At 43.8% G+C, this 26,965-nt stretch overlaps 1 protein-coding gene across 1 annotated transcript; it reads right to left on the bottom strand.

The window, feature by feature from the left end:
• Positions 1–9,618: 9,618 nt before the first annotated feature.
• CHP2 (calcineurin like EF-hand protein 2) lies at positions 9,619–15,510 on the bottom strand. Its single transcript, XM_037146085.2, has 7 exons — positions 15,304–15,510; positions 14,854–14,926; positions 14,662–14,742; positions 14,403–14,530; positions 14,166–14,227; positions 13,292–13,414; positions 9,619–13,105 (listed from the first exon to the last, which is right to left on the bottom strand). The coding sequence occupies exons 1-7, from the start codon at positions 15,368–15,370 to the stop codon at positions 13,052–13,054; spliced, it is 588 nt and encodes a 195-aa protein (XP_037001980.1). The 5' UTR covers positions 15,371–15,510; the 3' UTR covers positions 9,619–13,051.
• Between the last annotated feature and the right edge of the window lie 11,455 nt (positions 15,511–26,965).

Raw genomic sequence — 26,965 nt, 5'->3', positions numbered from 1 at the left:
GTACAATATAGTCCATTAACACTGACAGCACATAAAGATGGTATTTGGAGAACATAATAACAATGAGGAGTTCTGTAGTCTTGTTCTTTGGTGCTGATGGTTATGCCTCTAAGGGGTCTAGAGAAGAAAATTACTCTGACATTTCAAAGGTATGTTATCTTAGATGCATAAGAATAGTGGGCAGGTTCACTGAAGGTGAAGACTGGTCTTTGCTAAGGAAGCTACAGGCCTGGGACATGACTATTTGCCATGACCCGGCCAGTTAGGAATTTTTACGTTCAGACCACTCTATACTGTTACTTTTGGTCACATAGGTTGTTAGTCCTGCCATGCGCACTCCCATGAGCTTATCAGATTTCATATATGGCCCCTTTTTTATTCACAACAGAGTCTGAAATTCAATGTCAGACATTCATTTTTCCAGCCTCCTTGATAGCTAGAGGAGCTCTTGTACTCACCCATGACAAGTAAAGGATAGTATTTGAGGGAGGAATATTTCTGGGGAAGATTTTCCTCGATGATCAAAATAGAGGGTCATAAAAGAAGTTATCTTTAGACACTGTTCCTATGAAGATGTGATGGCTAAAGCTACAGCTGCTTTCTTGTAACCATGAGCCAAAAAAACTGAAAATTATTGTAAAAGCCAAAATATAATAAGGAGTAAAAGGTAAAAAGGTCTTGGATCCTTAAAATTGCTTAACCACTCAACAACTTTAGGACTACTTTGCACCAAAAATGTCCCATAATGTGAGATAATTGTCCTAATTGTTTAAGACACTGTTAGTTGGTAATTCTTCTATTTGCAGCCAAAACCAAACAAACTAGTACATAGCTATCTGTTGATTTTGCCTGCCATTATACAGCCCATTTCTTCTGGTGACAACATTCTGATTATCTGTTAGGGAATCAGTGCACTAAACACACACATGCACACTCACAATACATCTGTTTCAAGTGAGATTGTGGAATTACCTTCTCCAGTTCCTGAGGAGAACGTGTGACCAGGATGGCCAATCAGAGTGGTGCATCCACCTGGCTGTAGTGAGTAGGCTAAGGTTTGCTTCTGGAGTTTTGCAGAACTGTTTGGAGAGAGAGGCTCTCTTTTTACTGAGACTGCTGCTTAAGAATGAAACCAGCACAAAGAAAAGCAGAGTTGAGACAGCAAAAGACTTCTTTCTGGTGATATCATTGAGCCTTAGAGACTCAAATTTGCCTGGTCTACCTTTGGACTTTTCTTTCAGTTATATAAACCAATAAATTTTTATTCTCTTGTAAGATGGTTAACAACAGAAAGAATCCTGGCTATTACAGACTGGAGTCCAAGTTTACAGACAAGATCAAGGGGCCTTGGCTAAAATAAAGCAGGGGTGGGGATGGTGGGGTTAGGGGAACTCTGCCAGACACCTGTCTCTTTCACAGATCATAGAGGCTGAGTCATTAAAGAGCAAAGTGTCTTACCCAAGGCTGTATGGAAAGTAATTAAAAGGGCCAAGACTCAATTTATGGCCTAACGAAGCTCTGAAACACAAGTTACCACACCAATTCTCAGGGTAGGTCTATTGCAAGTATCAAGTCTGTACATTGCTTCTTAAACATCAGGAGAGTTTTATTGGTGTTGCCTGGGTTGAGCTGAGGATAACTCAGACTTTCCTTCTATTTGAGAGTCAAGTTCAGAATTCTGAACTATTTTCCTAATCAGTTAGAAAGAGTCAATGGTAACAATCAGTAGATTTACTCATTATCATTACTTAGATCCTTCTACTTGCTTCTCTCCCCAGGGTTCCTTGCACACACTGTCTTAGGTTCAGTCACCTCAGCAAGGAAGGGGGCTTCATCTGGAACTCCCGTCTTCTCTTCAGAATGTGTAGATGGTTTCTTGCAGAAAATGACAGATCAGCTAAAGCCCTTCCCAGCAACTCAGGTGAAACAAGCTGAGACAGCTCCAGTGCCCCTCCCACGTCACTCCCGGAAGCCCCTCTCAAGTGAGGATCCAGGGCACTGGCCTAGACTTGCCTCCAGCCCCTCCCCCAAAACTCTGTCATCTTAGCCCAGCATGTGGGCAAGTTCCCAGACTACCCCTTCACGCTCCCCCTGCTGCCCTCCAGGTCTCTAGGCTTACAGTCTTACCAGGCTTATACACAAACATCAGCAGAAGACAGTTGCTTTTAACATTTCCAGCTCCATAATAAAGCATCTGCCATAATGTCCTGCCATTGTCTCTGGACCTGACCTGATGAGGGGACTTCATTGTGGTGGCCAACCTCTAATGAACCCAGTCTGAGCAACAGCCAGCCTGAGGATCAGGATGTCCAGCCCACTGCTGGTCCCCACAGGACTCAGACTTCACCCAGGACCACTTCCTCACAGCTCCCCTCAGCCAGCAGTTCCCCTCATGTCCACATGATTTTTTGGTAGTAACCCCACAGCTTTCAATCACACTAAATAACGCAGTGAAAAGGTTGTTCCCATCTCAGTTCTTTTACCATCCTTTATGTCACCAAAGAGAAGCTCTGCTGGGGGGCAACTTTGCCTTTTAAAACTCTTTAATAGCTAATCACCCTTTTTGACATTTTGTGGGGGGCATTTCTTTGTATTTGTACTTGTATAGTTATTTTATTTTGGGCAGTTGGGGCTGTTTTCTAATGCACAGGGGTAATACTTAGTTTCTTTATAAGCTCAAATATATAAACTTAAATGTGTCCATTCATAGACAAAAGTAAATAATGGCACAGAACATAGAAACGGAATGGTAACAATAATGAGGGTGATAAATCACTGAAATTTGGCAACTGCTGCTCACAGCATGGGGGCTTCCCACTGGTGTCATAGGCATAGGGCCCCTGGGGACACATCCACAGACAGTTCCTGATTTGACATCCAGAGGGTTGACATCGAGGGAGTGAGAGTCAAGCAATATATGCTTCAGTGGCCAGACTGCTGCCTCTCCCTCTGCCTGACAATCTATAACCTCCCGAGCTTGGGTGGAGTCTGAGGCTTTCATGTAGTTTGTCCCCCGTACACCAGGATAGCAGCAGAGTTTTAGGGATCCCCTAGGCCTTCAAGGAACCCTTATTAGGTCAGGAGCACTAGTCATTGGCACAGAGCAGTTGCAGGCAGGAGTGGATGGCAGACCTTTCCTGGGAGCCCGAAGCCCAGAGACTTGTGGGTATTGGAGAACCTCTTATAAACAGTTGTCACTAGGAGCCTGGCTGGAAGCTTAAGGTCAGTGTTTCTAAAAGTTTGGTCTTTCAGAATCTCTTATTTAAAATATAGATTTCCCTGAACACTTAAGGAGCTCTCAGTGAGGCCAAGGGTCTGAAGTTTTTAATCACATTTACCATCAAAAATTTTGAGAAACAACATAATGGGAAAGTACACGTTTTCACTGCTGGTCGATATCAGCATTGGTGAATATGGTTTGCCTCTTCTCACAACCACATCAAAATTACAACTGAACAACCATCACTCAGAACCATCAGAAATCCAGTTGAGTGGAAGTCTAACAACTACAGAATTAAAGAAACCACATCCATCCAAGACTGGTAGATGGGTGAAGATGTGGAAAGGGCTGGTCCCATAACATGTGTGCTGGATAAAAATTTAGGAGGGATATCTTGGGAGCAAGGAGTCCCAGCCCAAGATAACGACCCCCCAACCCAGAGTTCCAGCACCAGGAAGTTAAGTCCCCATAACTTCAGGCTGCAAAAAACAGTGGGGATTGACTTGGTGGAAGAAACTTCTGGAGTCCCAAACAGTTCCCCTTAAAGAACCCACAAACCAACTCACTCAGATTCATTCCCTCTGAGCTCCAGCACCAGGGCAGCAGCTTGAAAGGCACCCATGGCATAAGGGGAGGAATTGAAGTGTCTGGCATCAACGCGAGAGTTGGAAGACAGTTTTCTCTCTCAAAAAAAAGGAGGATAGAGACCATAGTCCCTTTTTGGAGCCCTCCCCCTAGAGAGCCAGTGAGCCAGCAGGTGGGTGCTATATCTGACACTCCATCAACCTGGCTATCATTGTTTGTCCCACCCAGGAGATCCCTTGAGGCTCCACTATACCCAACTTGTGGCCACAGGCCAGGTACTAGCAGCAGCCAGCCTAGACTCACAGCTTGGCTTCACCTGGGAATTTCCAAGCCCAGCACAAGTAGCAGCCATCTCAGACTGCTCTATAGCTCAGGTAGGGTGGCCCCAGGCAGAACGAGGCTGACCTTGGCCCGCACCACCCAAGAAACCCCAGAACCTGTGCACCCAGTGGACAGCTACATACCATATCAGAGCAACACCCTGCCCCTGCACAACTGATCGTCCACAGAGGGTGAAGGTTAGTGGTCAGTTGTCATAGCCAGTCCCTGTAGCTGACTGGCCTGGGTCAGTCCCTCCCATTGACCTGCCAACAGAAATCAAGACTGAACCATAAGAGGAGGGTGTACTCAGCCCACATGAAGGGCACACCTTGAGTATCCAGCTTGGGTGACAGGGGAGGCTATGCCACTGGATCCTACAGGACACCTACTACACCTACTATACCATGCTACCAAGACAGGGAGTCATAGCAGCTCTACCGAATACATAGAAACAAACACAGGGAGGCTGCAAAAATGTGTTGACAAAGAAACGTGGACCAAATGAAAGAACAGATCAAAACCCCAGGAAAAGAACTAAACGAAATGGAGATAAGCAATCTATCAGATACAGAGTTCAAAACACTTGTTTATAAGGATGCTCAAGAGACTTACTGAGAAGCCCTGGCTGGTGTAGCTCAGTGGATTGAATGCAGCCTGCAGACAAAAGGGTTACTGTTCCATTCCCAGTCAGGGCACATGCCTGGGTTGTAGGCCAGGTCCCCAGTTTGTGGTGCTTAAGAGGCAACCATACAGTGATGTTTCTCTCCCTCTCTCACTCCTTCCCTTTCCCTCTCTCTAAAAACATCCAGTCAGAAATGAAGGATACACTCATTAAAATAAAGAACAATTTACAAGGAAACAACAGTGGAGTGGATGAAGAGGAGAATCAAATTAATGATTTGGAACATAAAGAAGCAAAATACCACCAGTTAGGGCAACAAGGAGAAAAAAGAATCCAAAAAACATGGATAGTGTAAAGAGTCTTTGGGGCAATTTCAAGCATTCCAATATTCCCATCTTAGGGGGACCAGAAGGAGAAGAGAAAGAGCAAGAAATTGAAAATCTGTTTGCAAAGTAATGAAAGAAAATCTTTTCTAATTTGGCAAAGAAAATAAACCTACAAGTCCACAAAGTACAGAGAGTCCCAAACAACATGATTGCAAAGAGGCCCACTCCAAGACACAAGATTAATTAAAATGTGAAATATTAAAGATAAAGAGAGAATCTTAAAAGCAGCAAGAGAAAACCAATCAGTTATCTACAAGGAAGTTTACCTAAGACTTTCAGCTCAAAAGAAACTTTGCAAGCTAGAAGGGAATAGCAAGAAATATTTAAAGTCATAAAAAGCAGGGACCTACAGCCAAGATTGCTCTACCCAACAAAGATACCATTTAAAATTAAAAGGCAGATAAAGAGCTTCCCAACAAGAAGAAACTAAAGGAGTTCAACATCACAAAAATATTATATGACATGTCAAAATGGATCTGCCTTTTGACCCAGCAATTCCACTGCTAGGATTATATCCTAAGAACACTGAAACACCAGTCCAAAAGAACCTATGTACCCCAATGTTCAGAGCAGCACAATTTACAATAGCCAAGAGTTGGGAGCAAACTAGGTGCCCATCAGTAAACGGATCAAAAAACTATGGTACATTTACACAATGGAATTCTATGCAGAAGAAAGAAAGAAGGGGCTCCTACCCTTTGCAACAGCATGGATGGAACTGGAAAACATTATGCTAAGTGAAATAAGCTAGGCAGTGAAAGACAATACCATATGATCTCATCTTTAACAGGAACCTAATCAACAAAACAAACAAACAATCAAAATACAACCGAAGACACTGAAATAGAGAACAGGCTGAAGTGACCAGAGGGGAGAGGGGAGGGAATTTCAGGGGGAAAGGGGAAGGGTTTGCAGAAACAACGATAAAGGACACGTGGACAAAAACAAAGGGAGGGTGGAAACAGGAGGGAGGTGGGGAGGTCTAGGGGGGTGGGCTGGGATTGGAGTAAATGGCAGAAAACTACTTGAACAACAATTAAAATTTAAAAAATTAATGAATTTTTAAAAAGAAAAAAATCAAAGGGACTTATTTAAGAAACAGAAGATCAAAGCTATAAACAATAAAATGGGAAAAATACATATCAATGATTGAATTTAAAAAACAAATTAAGCAAATAAGAAGAACAGAGACAGAATCATGGATATGGAGAGTGTTTAGATGATTGACAGATGGGAGGCAGGTGTGGGGGAATGGGAGCAGAGACGAAGGGATTAAGTACAAATATGTAGTTACAGAATAGCCATGGGGCTGCAAAGTAAAGGAAATGGAGTAGCCAAAGAACTTATACACATGATCCATGGACATGAACAGTGATGTGGAGAATGCCTGAGGGAGTCAGGGGTGCTGGGTGGAGGAGGACAAAGGGACAAAATTGGGACAACTGTAATAGCATAATCAATAAAACATGGATTTCAGGACTTCCAGCCAAGAGGGAGGCATGGGTAGACACACTGTGCCTCCTCCCACAACCAAAAGAAGGACAACAACAAACTTAAAAATAAAAAACAACCAGAACTGACATAAAATCAAACTGTATGGAAGTGTGACAACCAAGGAGTTAAAGAAGAAACATTCATCCAGACTGGTAGGAGGAGCAGAAGACAGGCAGCTGGGTGGGGAGGACTCGAGGCAAGGCAGCAGCTGAAGGACTGGGGTGGGCAAGGTGGCAGCTAGAGGACCAGGCGGTCCCACATTCGTGTGCAGATAAACCAGGATGAACAACTGGAGAGCAAGACAGACCACACAATCCAGGGCTCCAGCGTGGAGAAATAAAGCCTCAAACCTCTGACTGAAAACACCTGTAGGGGATGAGGCAGCAGTGGGAGAAACTCCTAGCCTCACAGGAGAGTTCATTGGAGAGGCCAACATGGTCCTAGAATGCACACAAGCCCATCCACCCGGGAATCAGCACCAGAAGGGCCCAATGTGATTGTGGGTAGTGGGGGAAGTGACTGAAAACTGGCAGAGTGCAAAACAAGTGGCATTGTTCCCTCTCAGACACCTCCCCCACTGACAATGTCACCACGCAATGGGCTGACCTGCCCTGGTGAACACCTAAGGCTTTGCCCCCTTACTACATAACAGGTGCACCAAGACAAAAAAAAATGGCCCAAATGAAAGAACAGACCAAAGCTCCAGAACAAACACAATGAAGCAATGAAGAGATAGCCAATTCATCAGATGCACAGTTCAAAACACTAGTAATCAGGATGCTCACAGAATTGGTTGAATATGGTCACAAATTAGATGAAAAAAATGAAGGTTATGCTAAGTGAAATAAAGGAAAATGTACATGGAACCAACAGTGATGAGAAGGAAACCAGGACTCAATGGCGTGGACCAGAAGGGAGAAAAAAACATTCAACCATAACAGAATGAAGAAACAAAAATTCAAAAAAATTAGGAGGCTTAGGAATGTCTAGGACTTCTTTAAACATTCCAACATCTAAATCATAGGGGTACCAGAAGGAGAAGAGGAAGAGCAAGAAATTGGAAACTTATGTGAACAAATAATGAAGGAGAACTTCCCCAATCTGGCAAAGGAAATAGACTTCCAGGAGGTCCAGGAAGCTCAGAGAGTCCCAAAGTACTTGGAACCAAGGAGAAACATACCAAGGCACATCATAATTACATTAGTCAACATTAAATGTAAGAAGAGAATCTTAGAAGCAGCGAGAGAAAAGGAGACAGTTACCTACAAAGGAGTGTCCATAAGGCTGTCAGCTGATTTCTCAAAAGAAACCTTGCAGACAAGAAGGGTCTGGAAAGAAGTATTTGAAGTCATGAAAGACAAGGACCTACATCCAAAATTATTCTCTCCAGCAAAACTATCATTTAGAATGGAAGGGCAGATAAAGTGCTTCTTATATACAGTAAGTTAAAGGAGTTCATCATCACCAAGCCCTTATTATATGAAATGTTAAAGGAACTTATCTAAGAAAAAGAAGAAGATAAAAAACTATGAACAGTAAAATGACAACAAACTCACAGTTATTAACAACCAAACCTAAAACAAAAGCAAACAACTAGAACAGGAACAGAACCACAGAAATGGATATCACATGGAGGGTTAGCAACAGGGGAGTGGAAGGAGGAGAGAAGGGGAAAAGGTACAGAGAATAAGTAGCATAGATGGTAGGTAGAAAATAGAAGGGGGAGGGCAAGAATAGTATAGGAAATGTAGGAGCCAAAGAACTTATATGTATGACCATGGACATGAACTAAAGTGGGGGACTGTGGGTGGGACATGGTGTGCAGGGCAGAGGGGAATAAAGGCAGGAAAATGGGACAACTGTAATAGCATAACCAATAAAATATATTAAAATATATAATAAAATATGACTTGAGAAAAAAAGACCAGTTTTAAAGAAAGTCAATCTCTATCTATTATCTTTCTATATCTCTGTCTCTGTATCTCTCTCTCTCTCCTGTATTTCTTTCTCTATACAAACCTTCCTCCACACTGCCTGGGAACAATAGCCACTCACTGAGTTTTATACAACCCCCTCCACACACATACCTTTAATAGACCCAGAGACTAAACAAACATTCCTCAGAAATCAAATACCCTCTTTGCTTCCTCTTCTCAACTATGATACTCATCTGTCAGAATCATGCTACATCCAAATGCAAAAGTTGAAATGGAGTTTATATACCACCCCAGACAATACCTGGATCTCCAAAGGTGCATAGTCTTTATCCATATGACCTCAGACTCTCCAAAGTCAGATAATGCCAGGAGTTATACAATTGCCCTACACAGTGCTTCCTCAAAGAATCTCACTGAGTGCCCATAACCATAGGGAGTATGAGCTCATGTTCTGGAAGATCTAATATCCCAGAGGTTGAGTTTCCCCAGAAGTGCCATGAAACAAAGATTTCATAGCAGTTGTTTATCTGTGAAGTGACCCAGGAAGCACTAACAGGAGTGTGAAAGTGAGACAGAAACAAAAGGGGTCACCAAGGAGGCTTATTTGAAGGCAAATAAGGTCCTTACCTGCTAGAGAATTCTGAGACTGGAGAAAACATACCTCTAAATTGTCCCACCTGATGAGTGAAGAAAGTGAGGTGAGTATCCACAATTTCCATCTGTCATTGGTTGAGAGCTGCTCCAAGGGTCATGAACACCCTGTTACTTGCACCTGCCCCTCACACAGGCTGAGTACATGCAGATGTCTGGCAAACATCCAGGGCAGAGTAGCACCCATGCTTGTGTGAAGGAGCCATGGAGGTTCCTCAAAAAATTAAAATAGAACTACCATATGATCCAGCAGTCCCACATCTGGGTGGACATCCAAAGGAAATATAATCACTATCTCAAAGAGGTATCTGTACCTTCATGTTCATTGTGGGGGTGACTTTCCTCACAAGTCCCCCCAGCCACCACGGATGAGAATAAATATGACAGACATGATGTGATCTGCTTGGGGAGGAGAAGTGGCCATTTTCCCAGATGAAAAAGGCCATGAGCAGTGGCCAGTTTCTTAGGGGAAAAAGGTGTTGAGTCCCCTCCTCTAGAGGCTTTTATTGGGTTGTAATACACAGGAATACAGGGCGGCAAGGATCAAACAATAGATAACATTTCAAAGAAATCTGAGGGCTTAGTATGAGTCAGAGTCTGTCAGGAACAAAGTTTTAGGGTTTCCTGCCAAAACCCTTAACATATTAATGAAAGCACCCCTGGAAGAGCAGATTTCACAGGTTTATCAGGAAGTCTTTGTGCTGCCAAATTTTCCCCCAGGGCCACACTCTGGCCAGACAAGGAGCTGCACCCCTCCCCAACAGGTATTCAGGCTAAAGAGGATTAGAACCAGGAAGCACTTCTCCCAGAGAACGTGGGGACTCAGGCTTTGTCAAAGTGGGAAGGGGGAGTAGAGTCCATTGGTTTTAGTTGCAGCCCCCCCCCAGTCCTTCCATACAGGCCTCCCAAGTGATAGAGTCTGGCTTAGCAGGTTGACCCCTGCTGTGAGGGGTCTTACTGGTCATTGACTTCCAACCAAGCTTTGGGGGCAGGGAGAGGAAACTGGGGCAGCTTTGCTACCAGAGACAAGCTTCATCTCCTGTGGCTCCAATTCCAAAGGTCGTCCCTCGCCCTTAGCCACAGAGGGTTGAGATACAATTCCTAGAACCAGGCAGAGCCGTCTACGACAGTTCATTGCAGCATCATTCATAATAACTAAGATATGAAAACAGCCCAAATGTCCATCAACAGATATATGTGGTATATGCATACAATGGAATATTATTCAGTCTTTAATAAGAAAGAAAACCAACTCTTTGTAACAACATGGATGGGCCTGGAAGCATTATGCTAAGTGAAATGAGGCAGCCACAGAAAGAAATACAGCACGGTTCCTGTTGTATGAGGAGACTGAAATAATCAAATGTATAGAAATGGATCAGCAATTTTCAACCATTGTGCATTCAACCACTAATGCAAAGACACACTAGTGCGCTGCAAGTATTTTTAAGACGTTCAATACCTAACTATTTAGTCAGGGGCACTGACCTTTTTTCCCTTAAGTTGTCAAATAAAAAATGACAACAGCCAACACAACAATAGCCATCTAGTATAAATGAATGAAAATTATACCTACTTTTTGTCAGATCAGTGAAAATATATTTTGGTGTGCCACAGAATTTTAGTAATTAGTTTATGTGTGCCAAGAGATGAAAAAGGTTGAAAATCACTGAAGTAGACAATAGAATGGTGGTTACTGTGGGATGGGGGAGGAAGATATGGGAAACTGCTGTACAGTGACTATAAAATTATAGTTACACAAGGTAAGTTCCAGAGTCTGCTGTGTAACATAGTGCCTAGAGTTAACAATAAGGTATTATGCACTTTAAAATTTTGTTAAGGGGGGGAAATGCAGACAACTATAATTGAACAACAATAAAGTAATATAAAATATTTTGTTAAGCAGGTAGATCTCAAGTTAAGTGTGCTTACTAAACACTTACAAAACAACAAACAAGCACAAAGAAAACCACTAGCCCTGACTGGTATGGCTTCATGGGTTGAGTGTCATCCTGCAAAGCAAAAGGTCACCAGTTAGATTCCAGGGCAGGGTACAAGACTGGGTTGTGGACCCAGTCCCTAGTTGGGGTGTATGTGAGAGGCAACCAGTGAATGTTTCTCTCATGCATCAATGTTTCACTCCCTCTCTTCCTCTCTCCTGGCCCCTCTCTTTAAAAATAAATAAATAAAAACTATTTTTAAAAAACAAAGAAATAAATTTTTGGCAACGATGGACATGTTTACTACCTTAATTATGTACAAACTCATCAAATTGTATATATTAATTATGTGCAGTTTTTTTTAAAATTTACTTACTTATTTTTAGAGAGGGGAAGGGAGGGAGAAAGAGAGGGAGAGAAACATCAATGTGCGATTGCCTCTTGAGCACCATGAACTGGGGACCTGGCCCACAACCCAGACATGTGCCCTGACTGGAAATCAAACCAGTGACACTTTGGTTCACAGCCCGTGCTCAATCCACTGAGCCATACCAGCCCGGGATCAAATTGTATATACTAATTATGTACATTTTTTGTATGCCAATTATACCTCATTACAGCTGGGGGTCAGGAACCACTGGCATATGAGTAAATGGTCATAGTGATGCCTGACAACCAGTGTGCAAATAAAGGTTTGACAACAGCTCTCCTATTTGGAAAAGCCCTGCCTATTGCATTTGTCAGAGCTTCTGGTGTATATATTCTTACAACAGCCAATTTCAAGGTGCCAGTGTGACATCACTGAAGGCAGAGTTAGGAAAATATGAGCACAGTTGGCTCTCATCTATTGCTACAACTCCAGCACAGTTCTGCGAGAGGACTTGGACAGGGCACCGACACATCTCCCACAGGTACAGCCCAAGTGCTTTGCTCCAGACCTAGGATCTCATGCTTTTATGTGACTTTCACACTTCCTGTGATGTGTCATCATTAAAAAAAATCTTACCACTAAAAAAATGAAATTACTCTCCAAAACTTTGAACTATTTCATATTATAGAAAGGCATGTCTTATTTATTATTTTAATATCACCTCTCCCCCACCCTCCACCTAAATCACACCAGCATACACCCATGGGATCAAGTGAAAACCCATTTAAGAGGACTTCATGAATCCATGCATTTGGTCAACTTAACAGTAATGGATATCTGATTTTGTCTGACCAACATCATCCCTCTTCTTCTGATAATAGCACTTCGTTGTCCTTTAAGGCTTAAAGTTTAAGTAAACATCCCTTAGCCCATCCTGAGTCCTCAGTACCTATTTCTTGGCTATAGCAGTTAGCACATGACACACACCTGGCTAATCAGAATATTCCCTTCCCCTGAAGTAGGGACAAGGCCCCAGTGAGCTGATGACACTCTTTGCTTGAAATTATTGAAAAAGAAAATCTGTTCCCACTGGGTTACTGAGGAAGCCTGGAGCAAGTAGTGGCCATCCTCCACCATAAGTAAAGACCCTTCCTAGAATGAAGCCAACACATACAAAAAATAATCTGACAGATGGAGAATAACTAAGTCCAGATAGCATCATCAGAGCTCTTGGATTCAGCTGTGCCTGAAGACACTTCCACAATTTTATGAGTCCAACAAGTCCCTTTTTAAGTGAAGTCCCTTTGATTTGGCATTTCAGTCACTTGCAGCTAAGATTATTGGCTGATTTGCAGATCCAGAATCAAATGAGTTAGACTTTAGTAAACGCCCATCCAGCTTTGCCTCCTTGACCCTAAATGTACACGTAAAATTACAGTTTATTGGAGCCCATCCCTTCATGGACGCTAAGGTTGAACCCCAGGCAGAACTGCTTTTTTCAAGCTGGCCAGATGCACAATGAAGGTCACTTCAGGATCCGGATGCTCATCTTCTGCTCAATGTTCATCTTCTCCAAGGACTGGTAAAGATGGGTGGTAGTCAAGAGGACTTATTACAGTCTATTCTTCCAACCTCTTTCATCCCTAAGGCCCCACCATTTCCAAGAACCCCTGTCTTTGCTCTCCTCCTTCAAGCTTTAATTCCCATGTCCATCTGTCCTAGGGACTCATGCTTTCAACTCCTCAGGCCCCAAGGGCATTCTGACCTTGGTGAACTCTGGGAAAGACACAGCCCCATCTCCATCTTCATCAGCCTCCTGCACTGTGCGGTCAGCAATGCTCTCCAACTGCTCTTCTGTCACCTGTACCCCAACCATCAGCCGGAGTACCTGGTAGGTGAAGGAAGAGACGACTATAAAGGGGAGGCACAGGAACTATTCGCACCACCCCCAACCTTGTTCACACAGCCCCAAAAGTTATTAACAATTTCATAATCCATCCCTCATCCACTGTTCACTCCATTCCAATCACTTCCTACCATATCCACCAATTCCCCCCATTGCTTCACCATGCAAACACCCATCTGTCCCTCACTTTCCCACACTCACCTCAATAGTATGCCCAGGCTCATTACTCAACTGCAGTCTCAGAATCCAGCCTCCATCCATCCTCCACCCCATTCTCAAATTCCACTTCATCACATCTATCCCAGTTTTTCAGTCTCGGCACCATTGACATTTGGGGCCAAATAATTCCTTGTGTGTATTGGGAGGGTGCTATCTTGTATATTATAATATGTTTAGCAGCATTCCTGACTTCCACCCAGCAAGGTGCCAGTTGCTCCCAGCCTCCCCAGCTGTGATAACCAAAAATGTCTCCAGATATTGGCAATGTCATTAAGGGGGGCAAAAATCCCCCCCCACTGAGAACCACTGATCTATTGACAACCTCATACCCCACTGTGGCACCCCCCCCATCTCCCAATAACCCACACTCCAACTGCACCCATTCCCATTGCCCAACCAACACTCCAATCATCTGCATTCCCAGCCCACCAATTATCTACCCAAGCCCCATAGTCACTCCATTCAACCATCCCAGCCATCACAGACTACATCTCTATTCTTGTGTTATTCCAACCTGTAGCATCTCGTGCCTGGAAATCTTTCCATCTCGATCCAGATCATACAACTGAAATGCAACTGGGGAGAGAGAAGAGGGGGAAAGGGAAGGTGGGTCTTCCCTGGTTCTCTTCCAGCAGGTCACCCTGGCCAGCAGGGAGTCATTAATAGTCTCAGGATGGGAGTGGGAGTGCCTGGAGCCACTCACTGGTGCGTTAAATCTAGGGTCTCACTTGGGGAGACCCTACCAACTCACAGCGAAGTTTGTTCATTCTGCTGTTGAGGGGTTCAGGTTCATTGGGGTCCCGGGTTCCTGTGTCCTCATCTACAGGTCGGAAGTGAGCCAGGACTCTCACAAAGTCTGGGAAATCCACTCGCAGGCTCCTGGGAGGGGTGGAGGTGGAATGACCAGAGGCAGTGGTCACCTTGGCCCTCCTTCTGCTTCTGTCCCTAAACTACCCCCACCGTCCCACGCTAGATTTTCTCTCCACCTCCTCATGCCCAGCAAGGCTCACCCATCAGAGAAGAAGCTGTCTATAATGCGATCCCCCAGGGGGTTCACAGCCAGCGCCCCGATCTGCTGCAGGTCCACGCGGCTGGAAAGGTAGTTCAAAACAGGTAGGGCAGAGACCAAAGATGTGAAGGGTCAAAGGGAGGGATAGGGTCAGAGACACAGAGGGGGAAGTCACAGATCAGCTCCCCCTCACCTAAGGTAACCTTTCTTGTTCCTGTCCAGGGCCCGAAACCGGTGGTAGAGACGGAGCAAAGTGGCCTGCGAGACTGTGGGAGGAAAGGCAGAAGGATGATGCCCAGGAGGCCCGGTAGGTGGCGGCGGTCGAGGGCTGGCCGGAGGGTGCGTTCCGCCAGAGACCTGGGGCCAGCTGGAGGTTGAAGGCGCCTGACGAGACCCAAGAAGGCTCTCTGAGCAGCCGCGCTCCTCTTTGGACCAAGGGACCAAAGCTAACCCCTTCCATCCGGGCTGGAGGACCCCCGGGTGTCCCCAAGCTTGGGAACCCGGCTCTGCCTTAAACATGGATGCCGGGCCGCAGAAGTACCGCGCCCCTGGCTCCGTGATTACAGTTTGGACTCCCGGGCTCGCGCATCCCTCCACCCAGCCTTTGTCAGGACCCCACTGGAGCCCCGGGCTCCCTGCTCACAGCCCGTCTCCCGCCGAATGTTGTCCGCGTCGGGGATCTGCGCGGCGCTGGAGCCACCGGAGCCCATGGCCGAGCTACAGCTACAGCCTACCCTGGTGATCTGTCTTCCCGCCAGAGCGCGGCGCCTGGTGGCCTGGGGGCCGAAGGCCACAGGCCTGGCGTGGATCCAACCTTCTAAACCCGGGCATTCCTCGCCTCCTACCTGCGACCCGGGCGAATAGAAAGCAACACCCTGAATGGAAAGGTCAGAGGGCGGCGCGAACAACCGGCTGTTTCATTCGGAGCTGCCGAGGTCAGCGCGGGGAGAGGCTGGGCGAGGTCGGGTGCGGCCTGCGGTGCGCCCTGGCTAGGTCCGCATTCTCACACTCGGCCCTGGAGCCTGGACGCCTCCTTCTGCGGGCTCAGCCCTCCCAGCCGTTCTCTCCCGGCGCCCACGAGTAAGGCTGGGGTGTCCTGACCTTCTGCCTCTACAGACAGAATCCAGGTCCTTCTGGAAAGGGAGTGATGGATGGGGAGGGGAGGTATTCTCGTTGGTCCCAGTCGGGAATGGCCCACGCCTGAACCCCCTCCCCAGGCAGGAGAGCCAGAGGGAGAGGCATTAAAATCTCCCCCCAAAAAGGGAAGTGGAGAGGGTCCTGAGGCGCCAAGTGGGCTCTGGTTTAAGTGGAAAGAGCACTGCATTTCGGGACTTGATAACGTTATTGTTGTTTAATTGAGTCAATACTTACAAGTCAGAAGACTGAATCAAAACTCCAGATTCCCAGCTTCTCCTGAGAAATCATAAGTCTGATACCACTAGGCCCTGGCAGCTGCCTGGCACCATGCCTGGAACGACTGGGCTGTCCCCCAGGAGCAGCTGCCATGTTTAAATGGAGCATGGTGGGCTGTCCTGGTGCCACAGTCCCCACCCGGCCCAACTCACTACCTTATAAGCCCCTCGGGTCTCTGGTTGAAGCTCCAGGATGGGAATGACTCAGATCTCTGACCAGCCCTAAAGGATGATGGGTATTCACAGCCTGAGAGAGAGGTGCAAACATCACTGTGATCCATAAAAGAATAGTAATGGTAACAACAACATGGCCTCTCATTTTTCAGCCACACTCCATGGGCCAGGTACTTTGCTAAGGACTTGATCGCATTAGCTCACACACTCCACAGTACCTGTTAAACTGCCTTCTTCCTGCTTTTATGTGGCAGAGGCTGCCAAGGGGACCAGGTGTGAACTACTGTAAAGCATGAGTGGGAACCACATGGCCCCCAGGGAGGAAAAATATATTTTTATGTATCAAGCACACATATATATACATTCCATGGACACATATACAGTATATCTGTAGTATTAAAATTGCATAGGAGATGGGTAATTAGAGGGGAAGAATCTCGAAATGCTCTTTTGGTGGGGACAATAATGAGGAGGGAAAGGGGGTTTAGAAACTTGGTTGTAAAGAAACAAGCACTCCAGATGTCCAGTTGTGAATTTATCATTACCCCTTTTTTCTCCATCATAGTCACACATACACATTAATTTCCCAGGGGGCAAAATGCAAGACATTCATTATAAGTGTTCAAGTTCATACCCACCCTGGAGAGAGAAATTGGAGAATCAGTTGATGCTCCAGCCCCAGGCAGAGGCTTGCATCAGATAACCCTTGAGAATATTGATCTAAGAAATGTTTGTTTGTTTTTCTGATACCCCAAAGATTAAGCAACTGGCATAAGAAATGCCTGGTTCCCTTTCATGCACACATCCCTCCCCAAGGACTAAAGCTTTTCGGAAAGCACTCTGCTCCCTAATGGGGTCCAGCACCATGCCAGTCCATAGCTGGCAGTCAGGCTGTGTGTACAGTGTGGGTTACATTCTGAACTTGGGTGAGAGGTGGCGGTGGGGATCTAGGTCCCTGGGACATTACAGTAATCACCTCAGGTCAGTGCGGCATGCTGATCTTGGAAAGAGCTTCTACAGCCTCAATCTCTGAGTCAGTGCTACTGTAAGTAAATCAGGTCAGAGAGTAATTAACTACTCCCATCTGCAAGCCACCACAAGCCTACAGGAAAATATTGCTGAGCCCTACTCCTGTTTCATATATACAAGTAGAGTTTAAATCAACTTCACAATATTTGTGGCCACATTTTTTAGGGCATTTAAAAGGGAAATATTGGGGAGGATTTCATCTGCAGAGTCAAATGGACTGGATTCAGGCCTAATATTTGCTTTTTACTTTTAAGCTACATAAAATTTGCTAGCCATTCTTTTTTTAAATACATTTTATTGATTATGCTATTACAGTTGTCCCATTTCCCCCCTTCATTCCCCTCCACCCTGCACACCCTCTCCCACCCACATTCCCCCCATTTAGTTCCTGTCCATGGGTCATACTTATAAGTTCTTTAGTGTCTACATTTCCCATATTATTCTTACCCTCCCCCTGTCTATTTTCTACCTACCATCTATGCTACTTATTCTCTATACCTTTTCCCCCCTCTCTCCTCCACCCACTCCCCTGTTGCTAACCCTTCATGTGATCTCCATTTCTGTGGTTCTGTCCCTGTTCTAGTTGTTTGCTTAGTTTGTTTTTGTTTTCGGTGTGGTTCTTAATAACTGTGAGTTTGCTGTCCTTTCACTGCTCATCTTTTTTATCTTCTTTTTCTTAGATAAATCCCTTTAACATTTCATATAATAAGGGCTTGGTGATAATGAACTCCGTGAATTTGATCTTATCTGGGAAGCACTTTATCTTCCCCTCCATTCTAAATGAAAGCTTTTCTGGATAGAGCAATCTTGGTTGTAGGTCTTTGGATTTCATGACTTGGAATACTTCTTTCTAGCCCCTTCTTGCCTGTAAGGTCTCTTTTGAGAAATCAGCTGACAGTCTGATGGGAACTCCTTTGTAGGTGACTGTCCCCTTATCTCTTGCAGCTTCTAGGATTCTCTCCTTCATTTTAATCTTGGGTAATGTAATTATGATGTGCCTTGGTGTGTTCCTCCTTGGGTCCAACTTCTTTGGGACTCTCTGAGCTTCCTGGACTTCCTGGAAGTCTATTTCCTTTGCCAAATTTGGGAAGTTTTCCTTTATTATTTGTTCAAATAAGTTTTCCACTTGTTGCTGTTCCTCTTCCCCTTCTGGTACCCCTATAATTCGGATGTTGGAATGTTTAAAGATGTCCTGGAGGTTCCTAAGCCTCTCCTCATTTTTTTGAGTTCTTGTTCCTTCATTCTTTTCTGTTTGGTTGTTCCTTTCTTCCTTCTGGTCCACTATTGATTTGAATACCAGTTTTCTTCCCATCACTATTGGTTCCCTGTGCATTTTCCTTCATTTCACTTAGTGTAGCCTTCATTTTTTTCATCTAATTTTCAGACAAATTTAACCAATTCTGTGAGCATCCTGATCACCAGTGCTTTGAACTGTGCATCTAATAGGTTGGCTATCTCTTCGTCTCTTAGTTGTATTTTTTCTGGAGCTTTTATCTATTCTTTCATTTGGGCCTTTTTTTTTTTTTTGTCTCAACACGCTTGTTACGTGGTGAGGGGTGGAGTCTTAGGTATTCACCAGGGCGGGGCAACCCATGCCACTGCATTGTGATTCTGTGTGTAGGGCAGGGGTCCAAGAGGGAATAATGACACTTACTGTGCTCTCTGCGGGATTTCAGTCCCTTCCACCAATTCCCCCAAGCAAACTGGGCCCTTCTGGTGCTGATTTTCATGTGAGTGGGTTTGTGTACATTCTAGGACCCTGTGGGTCTCTCCAATGAACTCTCCTGTGAGTCTGAGAGTCTCTCCCCACACCTCAACCCTCACAGGTGTTTTCAGTTGGTGTTTTGAGGCTTTATTTCCCCATGCTGGGACCCTGGGTTGTGCAGTCTGTCTCACTCCCCAGTTTCACCTGGTTTATCTGTGAGTGAATGTGGGATCACCCAGTCCACCAGCTGTCCCGTGCCCCTCCACAACCTACCGTCTCACTGGGTCCACCCACTGCCACCCTGCACCCCGGGGTCTGCCAGCTACTGCTTTTTTTTGCCATTACCCCTCTCTGTCTGGCCGCCCAACTCCACCCCTCCTACTGGTCTGGATGAATATATCTATTTCAACTCCTTGGTTGTCGGACTTCAATATAGTTCAATTTTCTGTTAGTACTGGGGTTTTTTTGTTTCTAATTTTTTGTTGTCTTTATTTTTTGTCGTGCAAGGAGGTACAGTGTGTCTACCTATGCCTCCATCTTGGCTGGAAGTCCAATTTGCTAACCATTCTTGATGAAGCAATACTGAGATTCAACCGCAAAAAAATGCAGATGCAAAAATAGCCAGGAAAATATAGAATTCTTACAACTCTATAACAAAAAAAAACAAATAACATGATTTTTAAATGTTTTTATTGTTTTGTTTTTTAAATATTTCTCCAACTGGAACATTGCAAATGTTACAATTCAGTGCAAGGCAAAATTATATAAATCTCATACATTACTTAAGAAAACATTAATACAAACCTATGAAAAAGAACTTTAAAGCTTTAAAGAGATTTGAAAGTTCAATTTCTAGAAATATAGCAAAATAAACATTCTTCCTTATAAGACTTTGAAGAGTTTAACTGAATTGTGAAATATTCATAGTGTAGTAAAATGAATTGAAGAGGCAAATAACAAAGTGATATGACTTTGCTTTTTAACATAAATGATGTCAACAAGGGAAAATGTCAACATCATCACAGGAATCACTATGGCTGCTATGTGTAGATTTAACTGAGGCAAAGGTGCAGCTGGGAGACTATTGCAATGATTTCAGTGAAAAATATGGTGGATCACAGTGCTAGCTGTGAAAGTTGTGGAAAGGGGTCGAATTTGGACTCTGCTTAGAAAGGAGAGTTCATAAGATTTGCTAACACATTGGATGGAAGAAGTGAGAGAAAGAGAGGTGTCAAAGATAACTCCGAGGTTTTGATACTAAACAACTGGAAGGTACCATAAGCTGAGATGATGAAAGAGAGTAAAAGGCAACTTTCAAAGAGAAAAAAATTTGAAGTTTTTCAGTTGCTTGTTATACATTCTAGTAAAGCTATTACATAGTTAATTGGATATGGGAGTTTAGATTTCAAGAGAAAATTTGGGACAAGGGTTATTATGTATTTGCCATACATATTTCCATTCATCTTAAAGCTTTTATTTCCTTTCATCTTAAAGTTTACTTTCTAATTTCTTCTGTGATGTCTTTGACCCATTGCTTGTTTAAGCGTGTGTTCGATTTCTTCATGTTTGTCAATTTCCTAGTTTTTGTTTTCCTATTGATTTCCAGTTCTATTCCACTGTAGTCAGAAAGGACACTTTGCATGATTTGAGTATTTTTAAATGCATTTGTGAATGAACAAATGGAGGTTCAGTTGCCTGCCACAATGAAAGTCAAACTCATGAGGCAGGTGCTGGTGCAAAAGGAAGAGGTTTTATTCAGGTGCCACATGAGCAAGGAGAATGGTGGGCTCCTGTCTCAAAGACCATCTCCCCTTCCTGCTCAAGCCCACAGTCCTCATAGGAATAAAGAGGGGAGGACTTTTTTTTTAATCCAATCCCTATCCATTCATCTTTCTAGTTTTTGGTGCACTTGATCAGTATCCATTCATTGTTCTAGTTTATGGTGTGCTCAGTGTAAGAACCTCCCCCTGCTGCCAACTTGGTCAATAGCAGAGACTCTCCAGCAACTAAGTGTCTATGGTAACTCCTCCCTTCAAAACTCTGGACCCTTGTAATCTTACAAGGGTAAATGGATGAAAGTCTCCTTTTCTGCAGTTTCTTCTGCTGTCAAAGGGCATAGTTCCTAGGTCCGGAGATTTTTACTATCTAATAAAGGAAGATGGGATGGAGGGAGGCCTTTATGTGAAGGAGGATTGCTGGCTTCAGAAGGTAACGTACCTGGTATCTAGAGGATGGCACTGCTGAACAAGCAAAGGTGGTAGGTAGACTGCTTTGTTTCAAGAGACAGTGTTGCAGATGAGCTTCCCAAGTGAAACCTATTGTGCAAACAATTAAGTATTTAGTGAGGGTTAGGGTTAGTAGTGCAGGGGGAACTGTAGTGAAATCAGAAACTGAAGAGACTAAAGGATCCCATGATCCAAGCCTGAGTGAGGCTTTTGGTGACTCATCCAACAGTGGAAGCTACTGTCTGGGAAATGCACAATAAAGTGAAAGTAACATTGTCACTTAGCTTTGGGAGGTGCTTGTCCCTTTCCAAAAGAGGAATTTTAAACCTCCTTCAGGAACTCAGGTCCAGCTTTCCCTAGCAGTATCTACAACAGCAGCAAGACGAGAGTCCTCCTCAGGCGTACCCACTTTATCTGTGTATAGTAAATACAAGGCTTGATTCCTGTGAGCTTTAGGAAAAAGTGTATTATCAGCAGGATGTCATAGGAACTGGTCTATTGCTCAACTAACTGCTGTTCAGGACCTTGAGTCTTCCAGGTCTTTGGTAAAACTTGGTCTGCCAGCTGGAATGGGTGTAAGGGCTTGTCAGGTAGATAAATCTGCAATGAGCAACCTTGTGCAAAGTTGTTAGGGTTTGCCCTAAATGTTGTACATGTTTGATTTTTGATTCATGTTCTAAATCTAAAAGGGGTGTTCCTAAAGCAGAAACTTGGAAGGGTCTCCTATAAACTATCTCAAAATGGCTTCATTTAAGCCACTTCTGGGCACTACCATAATCCAGAGCAAGACAATAGGAAGTGTCTGGCCCCATTTCAAATGTTTCCTGGAATATTTTCACCAGGCTCTTGTTTATTGCGTGGTTCATTTTTTTCAGTCTTCCCCATAGATTGGGGTCTCCAAAATGCATGTACTTTCCATTGAATCTGTAGTGCTTGTCATATCTTCTGGAAGATTCTGTAGTGAATGGTGGCCACTTTGAACACTGCAAGGAAATCCAAACCTAGGAATTATTTCTTTGAGTAGAAGTTTTGCTATTCAGTTGCCTTATCAGTTCTAGTAGTGTATGCATCTATCCATTCAGAAAATGTGTCTACAAAAACTAATAAAAAATTTTAATTTCCTGTGGTTTCAGACATCTGCATAAAGTCAATTCGTTAGTCCTCAAATGGATATATCCTTTATTTTTTTAGAAAAGATAATTAATTAAATATACTTTATTTAATATTTCCCTTTTATTAAATATTGAAAATATTATATAAAGGCATAAATAATCACGCCCTGCTTGTTCAAAATACAAAAATCCAAATTCAAAAATACAGTAACATCTGTTTACTTCATTGAAACTTCATTGTATCATTATGCTTTTTAAAATTACATTTAATGGATTATGCCTTTACACTTGTCACATTTTTCCCCCTTTGCTCCTTCCACTCAGCATCCCCACTCCCTCAGGCAATTCTCACACCACTGTTTATGCCCTGGGTCATGCATATAGGTTCTTTGGCTACTCTATTTCCTATACTGTAATTTACATCCCTGTGGCTATTCTGTAACTACCTATTTGTACTTCTTAATCCCCTCACCGCATCAGCCATTCTTCCCTACCACCAAAATGCTCTCTGTATCCATGATTCTGTCCCTGTTCCTCTTGTTTGCTTAGTTTGTTTTTTAGATTCAATTGTTGATAGATATGTATGTATTGCCATTTTATTGTTCATAGTTTAGAACTTCTTTTTCTTAAATAAGTCTCTTTAACATGTCATATAATAATGGTTTGGTGATGATGAACTCCTTTAGTGTTTCCTTGTCTGAAAAGTGCTTTATCTGCCCTTCGATTCCAAACAATAGCTTTGCTGGAAAGAAGAGTCTTGGCTGTATGTCCCCGCTTTTTCATGACTTTGAATATTTCTTGCCCTTCCCTTCTAGCCTTGAAAGATTTTTTTTGAGAAACCAGCTGACAGTTTTATGAGTACGCCCTGTAGGTGCTGACTGGTTTTCTCTTGATGCTTTTAAGATTATCTCTTTATCTTTAACCTTTAGCACTTTAATTATGATGTGTCTTGGAGTGGGCCTCTTTGCACCCATCTTGTTTGGGACTCTTGCTTCCTAGTCTTGCATGTCTATTTCCTTCACCAAATTAGGGAAGTTTTCTTTCATTATGTTTTCAAATGTATTTCCAATTTCTTGCTCTTTCTTCTCCTTCTTCTCCTTCTGGCTCCCCTATGATACAAATGTTGGAATGCTTGAAGTTGTCCCAGAGACTCCTTACAGTATCCTTGGGTTTGTTTGTTTATTTTTTATTCTTATTTCTTTGTGTTGTTCTAATTGGTTGTTTTTTGCTTCCCTATGTTCCAAACCATTGATTTGATTCTCCACTTTATGCACTCTACTGTTGTTTCCCCTGTAAATTGTTTTTTTTAATTTCAACTGGTGTATTTTTGTTTCTGATTGGATCTTTTTTATGCTGTTCAGATCCTCACTAAGTTTCTTGAGCATCCTTATAAACAAGTGTTTTGAACTCTGTATCTGATAGATTGCTTATCTCCATTTCGTTTAGTTCCTTTCCTGGAGTTTTGATCTGTTCTTTCATTTGGTCCACGTTTCTTTGTCAACACATTTTTGCAGCCTCCCTGTGTTTGTTTCTATGTATTCGGTAGAGCTGCTATGACTCCCTGTCTTGGTAGCATGGTACAGTAGGTGTAGTAGGTGTCCTGTAGGATCCAGTGGCATAGCCTCCCCTGTCACCCAAGCTGAATACTCAAGGTGTGCCCTTCATGTGGGCTGAGTACACCCTCCTCTTATGGTTCAGTCTTGATTTCTGTTGGCAGGTCAATGGGAGGGACTGACCCAGGCCAGTCAGCTACAGGGACTGGCTGTGACAACTGACCAGTAACCTTCACCCTCTGTGGACGATCAGTTGTGCAGGGGCAGGGTGTTGCTCTGATATGGTATGTAGCTGTCCACTGGGTGCACAGGCTCTGGGGTTTCTTGGGTGGTGCGGGCCAAGGTCAGCCTCGTTCTGCCTGGGGCCACCCTACCTGAGCTATAGAGCAGTCTGAGATGGCTGCTACTTGTGCTGGGCTTGGAAATTCCCAGGTGAAGCCAAGCTGTGAGTCTAGGCTGGCTGCTGCTAGTACCTGGCCTGTGGCCACTTAGCAAGAGGTATGGGGGGGATGGGGACTCTTTGAGGCTGTCTGTTGCTTGTTTGAGAGGATTTAGGACGTTTTGAGGCATGAGCCAAGATCAGCCATTCACATGAAAAAGCAACTTGGATGGTCCTACAAGTTGCATAGGACAGAGTATCTAGGGATCTCCTGGGTGGGGGCAAACAGTGTTAGCCAGATTGATAGAGTCTCAGATATGGCACGAGTCTTCCAGCTCTGTGGCTTTAGGCGGGGAGGGTTCAGAAGAGGGACAATGGCTTCTGTCCACCTTCTGTCTGGGGTAAAGCTATCCCCCAGCCCTCACCTTGATTCCATACACTTAAGTTTTTCCCTGTACGCCACTGGTGCCTTTCATGCTGCTACTCAGTGCTGGAGCTCAGAGGGAGAGAATCTGAATAAGTCTATCTGTGAGTTCTTTAAGGGAAACTGCTTGGGACTCCAGAAGTTTCTTCAATCAACTCAATTCCCACTGATTTTTGCTGCCAGAAAGTTATGGGAACTTATCTTTCTAGCACTGGATCCCTGAACTGAAGGGCCTTGTGGGGGTTTAGGACTCCTCTTTCCCAAATTCCTCCCAAATTTTCCACCACAAATCAATGTGGGACCTGCCCTTTCCACATCTGTCCCTCTTACCAGTCTGAATGGATGTGGTTTCTTTAATTCCATAGTTGTCAGGCTTCCATTCAACTTGATTTCTGATGGTTCTGAGTGATGGTTGTTCTATGTTTTAGTTGTAATTTTTATGTTGTTGTGTAAGGAGGTGAGCTGTGTTTTCCTATGCCACCATCTTGACCAGAAGTTGATATATCTGTTTATATTTTACTCCCTTTTCTGTTACAGCACGTTCTGTTTTAGGATTGTTTTTGGCATATCTGACAGATTTGGATAATCTTATGAATGGTCCTTTAAAATGAGGGTCCTTCAAATGTGGTCTAATGAGGACCATTATATCATCTTTTCTATAATGTGTCCTGTCATGTAGGTGTTTAAAGATGGGATATACTGGAGCTTCAAGTAGTAAGGTCATACCATGAGTGTTGATATATTTTTTATAGAATTAGGGTCAGTGTTAGAGAATCCCTACTCCTGGGTCTGTTCCTCATCTCATTCTGTGTAATTGGGTTTAAATTCTCACAAGTCCAGGTGGGGAATGAAAGCCCCAAGAAGAAGCAGCCTTCAGCAGCTTGTCTTGCTGCTTTATCAGCAGTTTGGTTTCCCTGGCTTGTCTGGGAACTGTTCTGCTGGTATCCTGGGTAGTGCATTATGGCAATTTGGTTCAGTTGATTCACTTCCTTTAGCAATTTTAAAATCTTTTTTGCATGTCTGATGTCCTAATTTCCCAAGGTTAAGAGCCCTCTTTCTTTCCATATTGCCCCATAGGCATGGAGTACCATAAATGCATATTTAAAGTCAGTATAGATGTTAACATTCTTTCTCTGGAATAATTCTAAGGCTCTGGCGAGGGTTCTCAGTTCAGGTTTTTGTGCTGAGGTTCCTTCAGCAAGAGTTTGTATTTCTATTACCTTGTCTATGGTGAGTACCACCTACCCAGCTCATCAATGACCATACTCCGTGAAGCTGCTCCCATGTATATAATTTTCACTCAGGTCTGTCAGTGACTGGTGCAATAAACCTGGTCTACTGAAATTAACTTGGTCAATAATTTCCAAGAGACTTATTGGAATGGAGGTGTGAGTTCCCCTCTGAGTCCAGGAGTAGGACAGCTGGGTTTAAAGCAGTGTTGGTTTGCAAGATAACATTTGAGTTGTCTAATTAAATGGCTTGATATCTTCCCATGTACCCTGCCTGCCATCAGCCAATACCTTCTCATCTAACATTCCTCAGTGAGGGTTTCTATTCTTTCTTTCTTTCTTTCTTTCTTTCTTTCTTTCTTTCTTTCTTTCTTTTTTTTTTTGAGTTTCAGCCAGTTCTTTCTCCAGTGGCCTTCCTCCTTTCAATATGTGCATTGACTGGCACCTGGTGGGTCTTTCCCTTTTCCTTGCAGGTCCCAGCTCTCCTGGTTTTCCTCCACTATTTCTGAGAAAACAGTGGCCTGTTTTAATTTCCTTGTTTCCTGGCCATTGTAAACTTTAAAGGCTATGTCCACTAGCTGGAACAGATTCATTCCTAATGCCCTAACTAAACATTTGTGCTTCCTTCTAATATCTGGGGCAATTTGCTCAATAAAAGTCATGTTTACTAACCAGACACTTCTCTGGTGCTGTGAGCCAGCATCCGTGTGCTTTCAGTAGACACGATAGATCTTTTCTAAAAATTCAGAAGGGTCTTCATTTGATTTCTGTCCAATGACACATATCACATTCAGGCTCTTTTGTTTAGGCACCCTTCCAATATGCACTTTTGTAATGTTTTAGGAAGGCCAGGTCCCCACTATTTGGGTCCCAGTTGGGCTCTGTCAAGGGAATTGCCCTGGCTGGGTTGCAGGTTCTGTTGGGATTCTCTTAGTGGAGGTGATGAGCCCTTTCATTAGCTTTATAATGACCTGCGTTTCATCTGCCATCAGCAGGATGTTATGGAGAACCTGAACATCTGCCCAGTTTGGGTGGTGAGTGGCCAAAATGGAGGTGACAAGGT

The sequence above is a fragment of the Artibeus jamaicensis genome, unplaced genomic scaffold, assembly GCF_021234435.1.
Source record: "Artibeus jamaicensis isolate MK-2021 breed Jamaican fruit bat unplaced genomic scaffold, CSHL_Jam_final contig_700, whole genome shotgun sequence".
Lineage (NCBI taxonomy): Eukaryota > Metazoa > Chordata > Mammalia > Chiroptera > Phyllostomidae > Artibeus > Artibeus jamaicensis.
The sequence above is the reverse complement of the archived record's forward strand: the minus strand, read 5'-3'. Positions and strand labels throughout refer to the sequence as shown.

Excerpts from the sequence above, each read along its gene's own strand:
- CHP2 (XM_037146085.2), bottom strand. The coding sequence starts at position 15,370 with ATGGGCTCCGGTGGCTCCAGCGCCGCGCAGATCCCCGACGCGGACAAC. Across the intron at positions 14,531-14,661 it reads GACAGCTTCTTCTCTGATGG|GAGCCTGCGAGTGGATTTCC; the intron begins GTGAGCCTTGCT and ends CACCCCTCCCAG. Across the intron at positions 14,228-14,402 it reads CAGAATGAACAAACTTCGCT|TTGCATTTCAGTTGTATGAT; the intron begins GTGAGTTGGTAG and ends CTCTCTCCCCAG.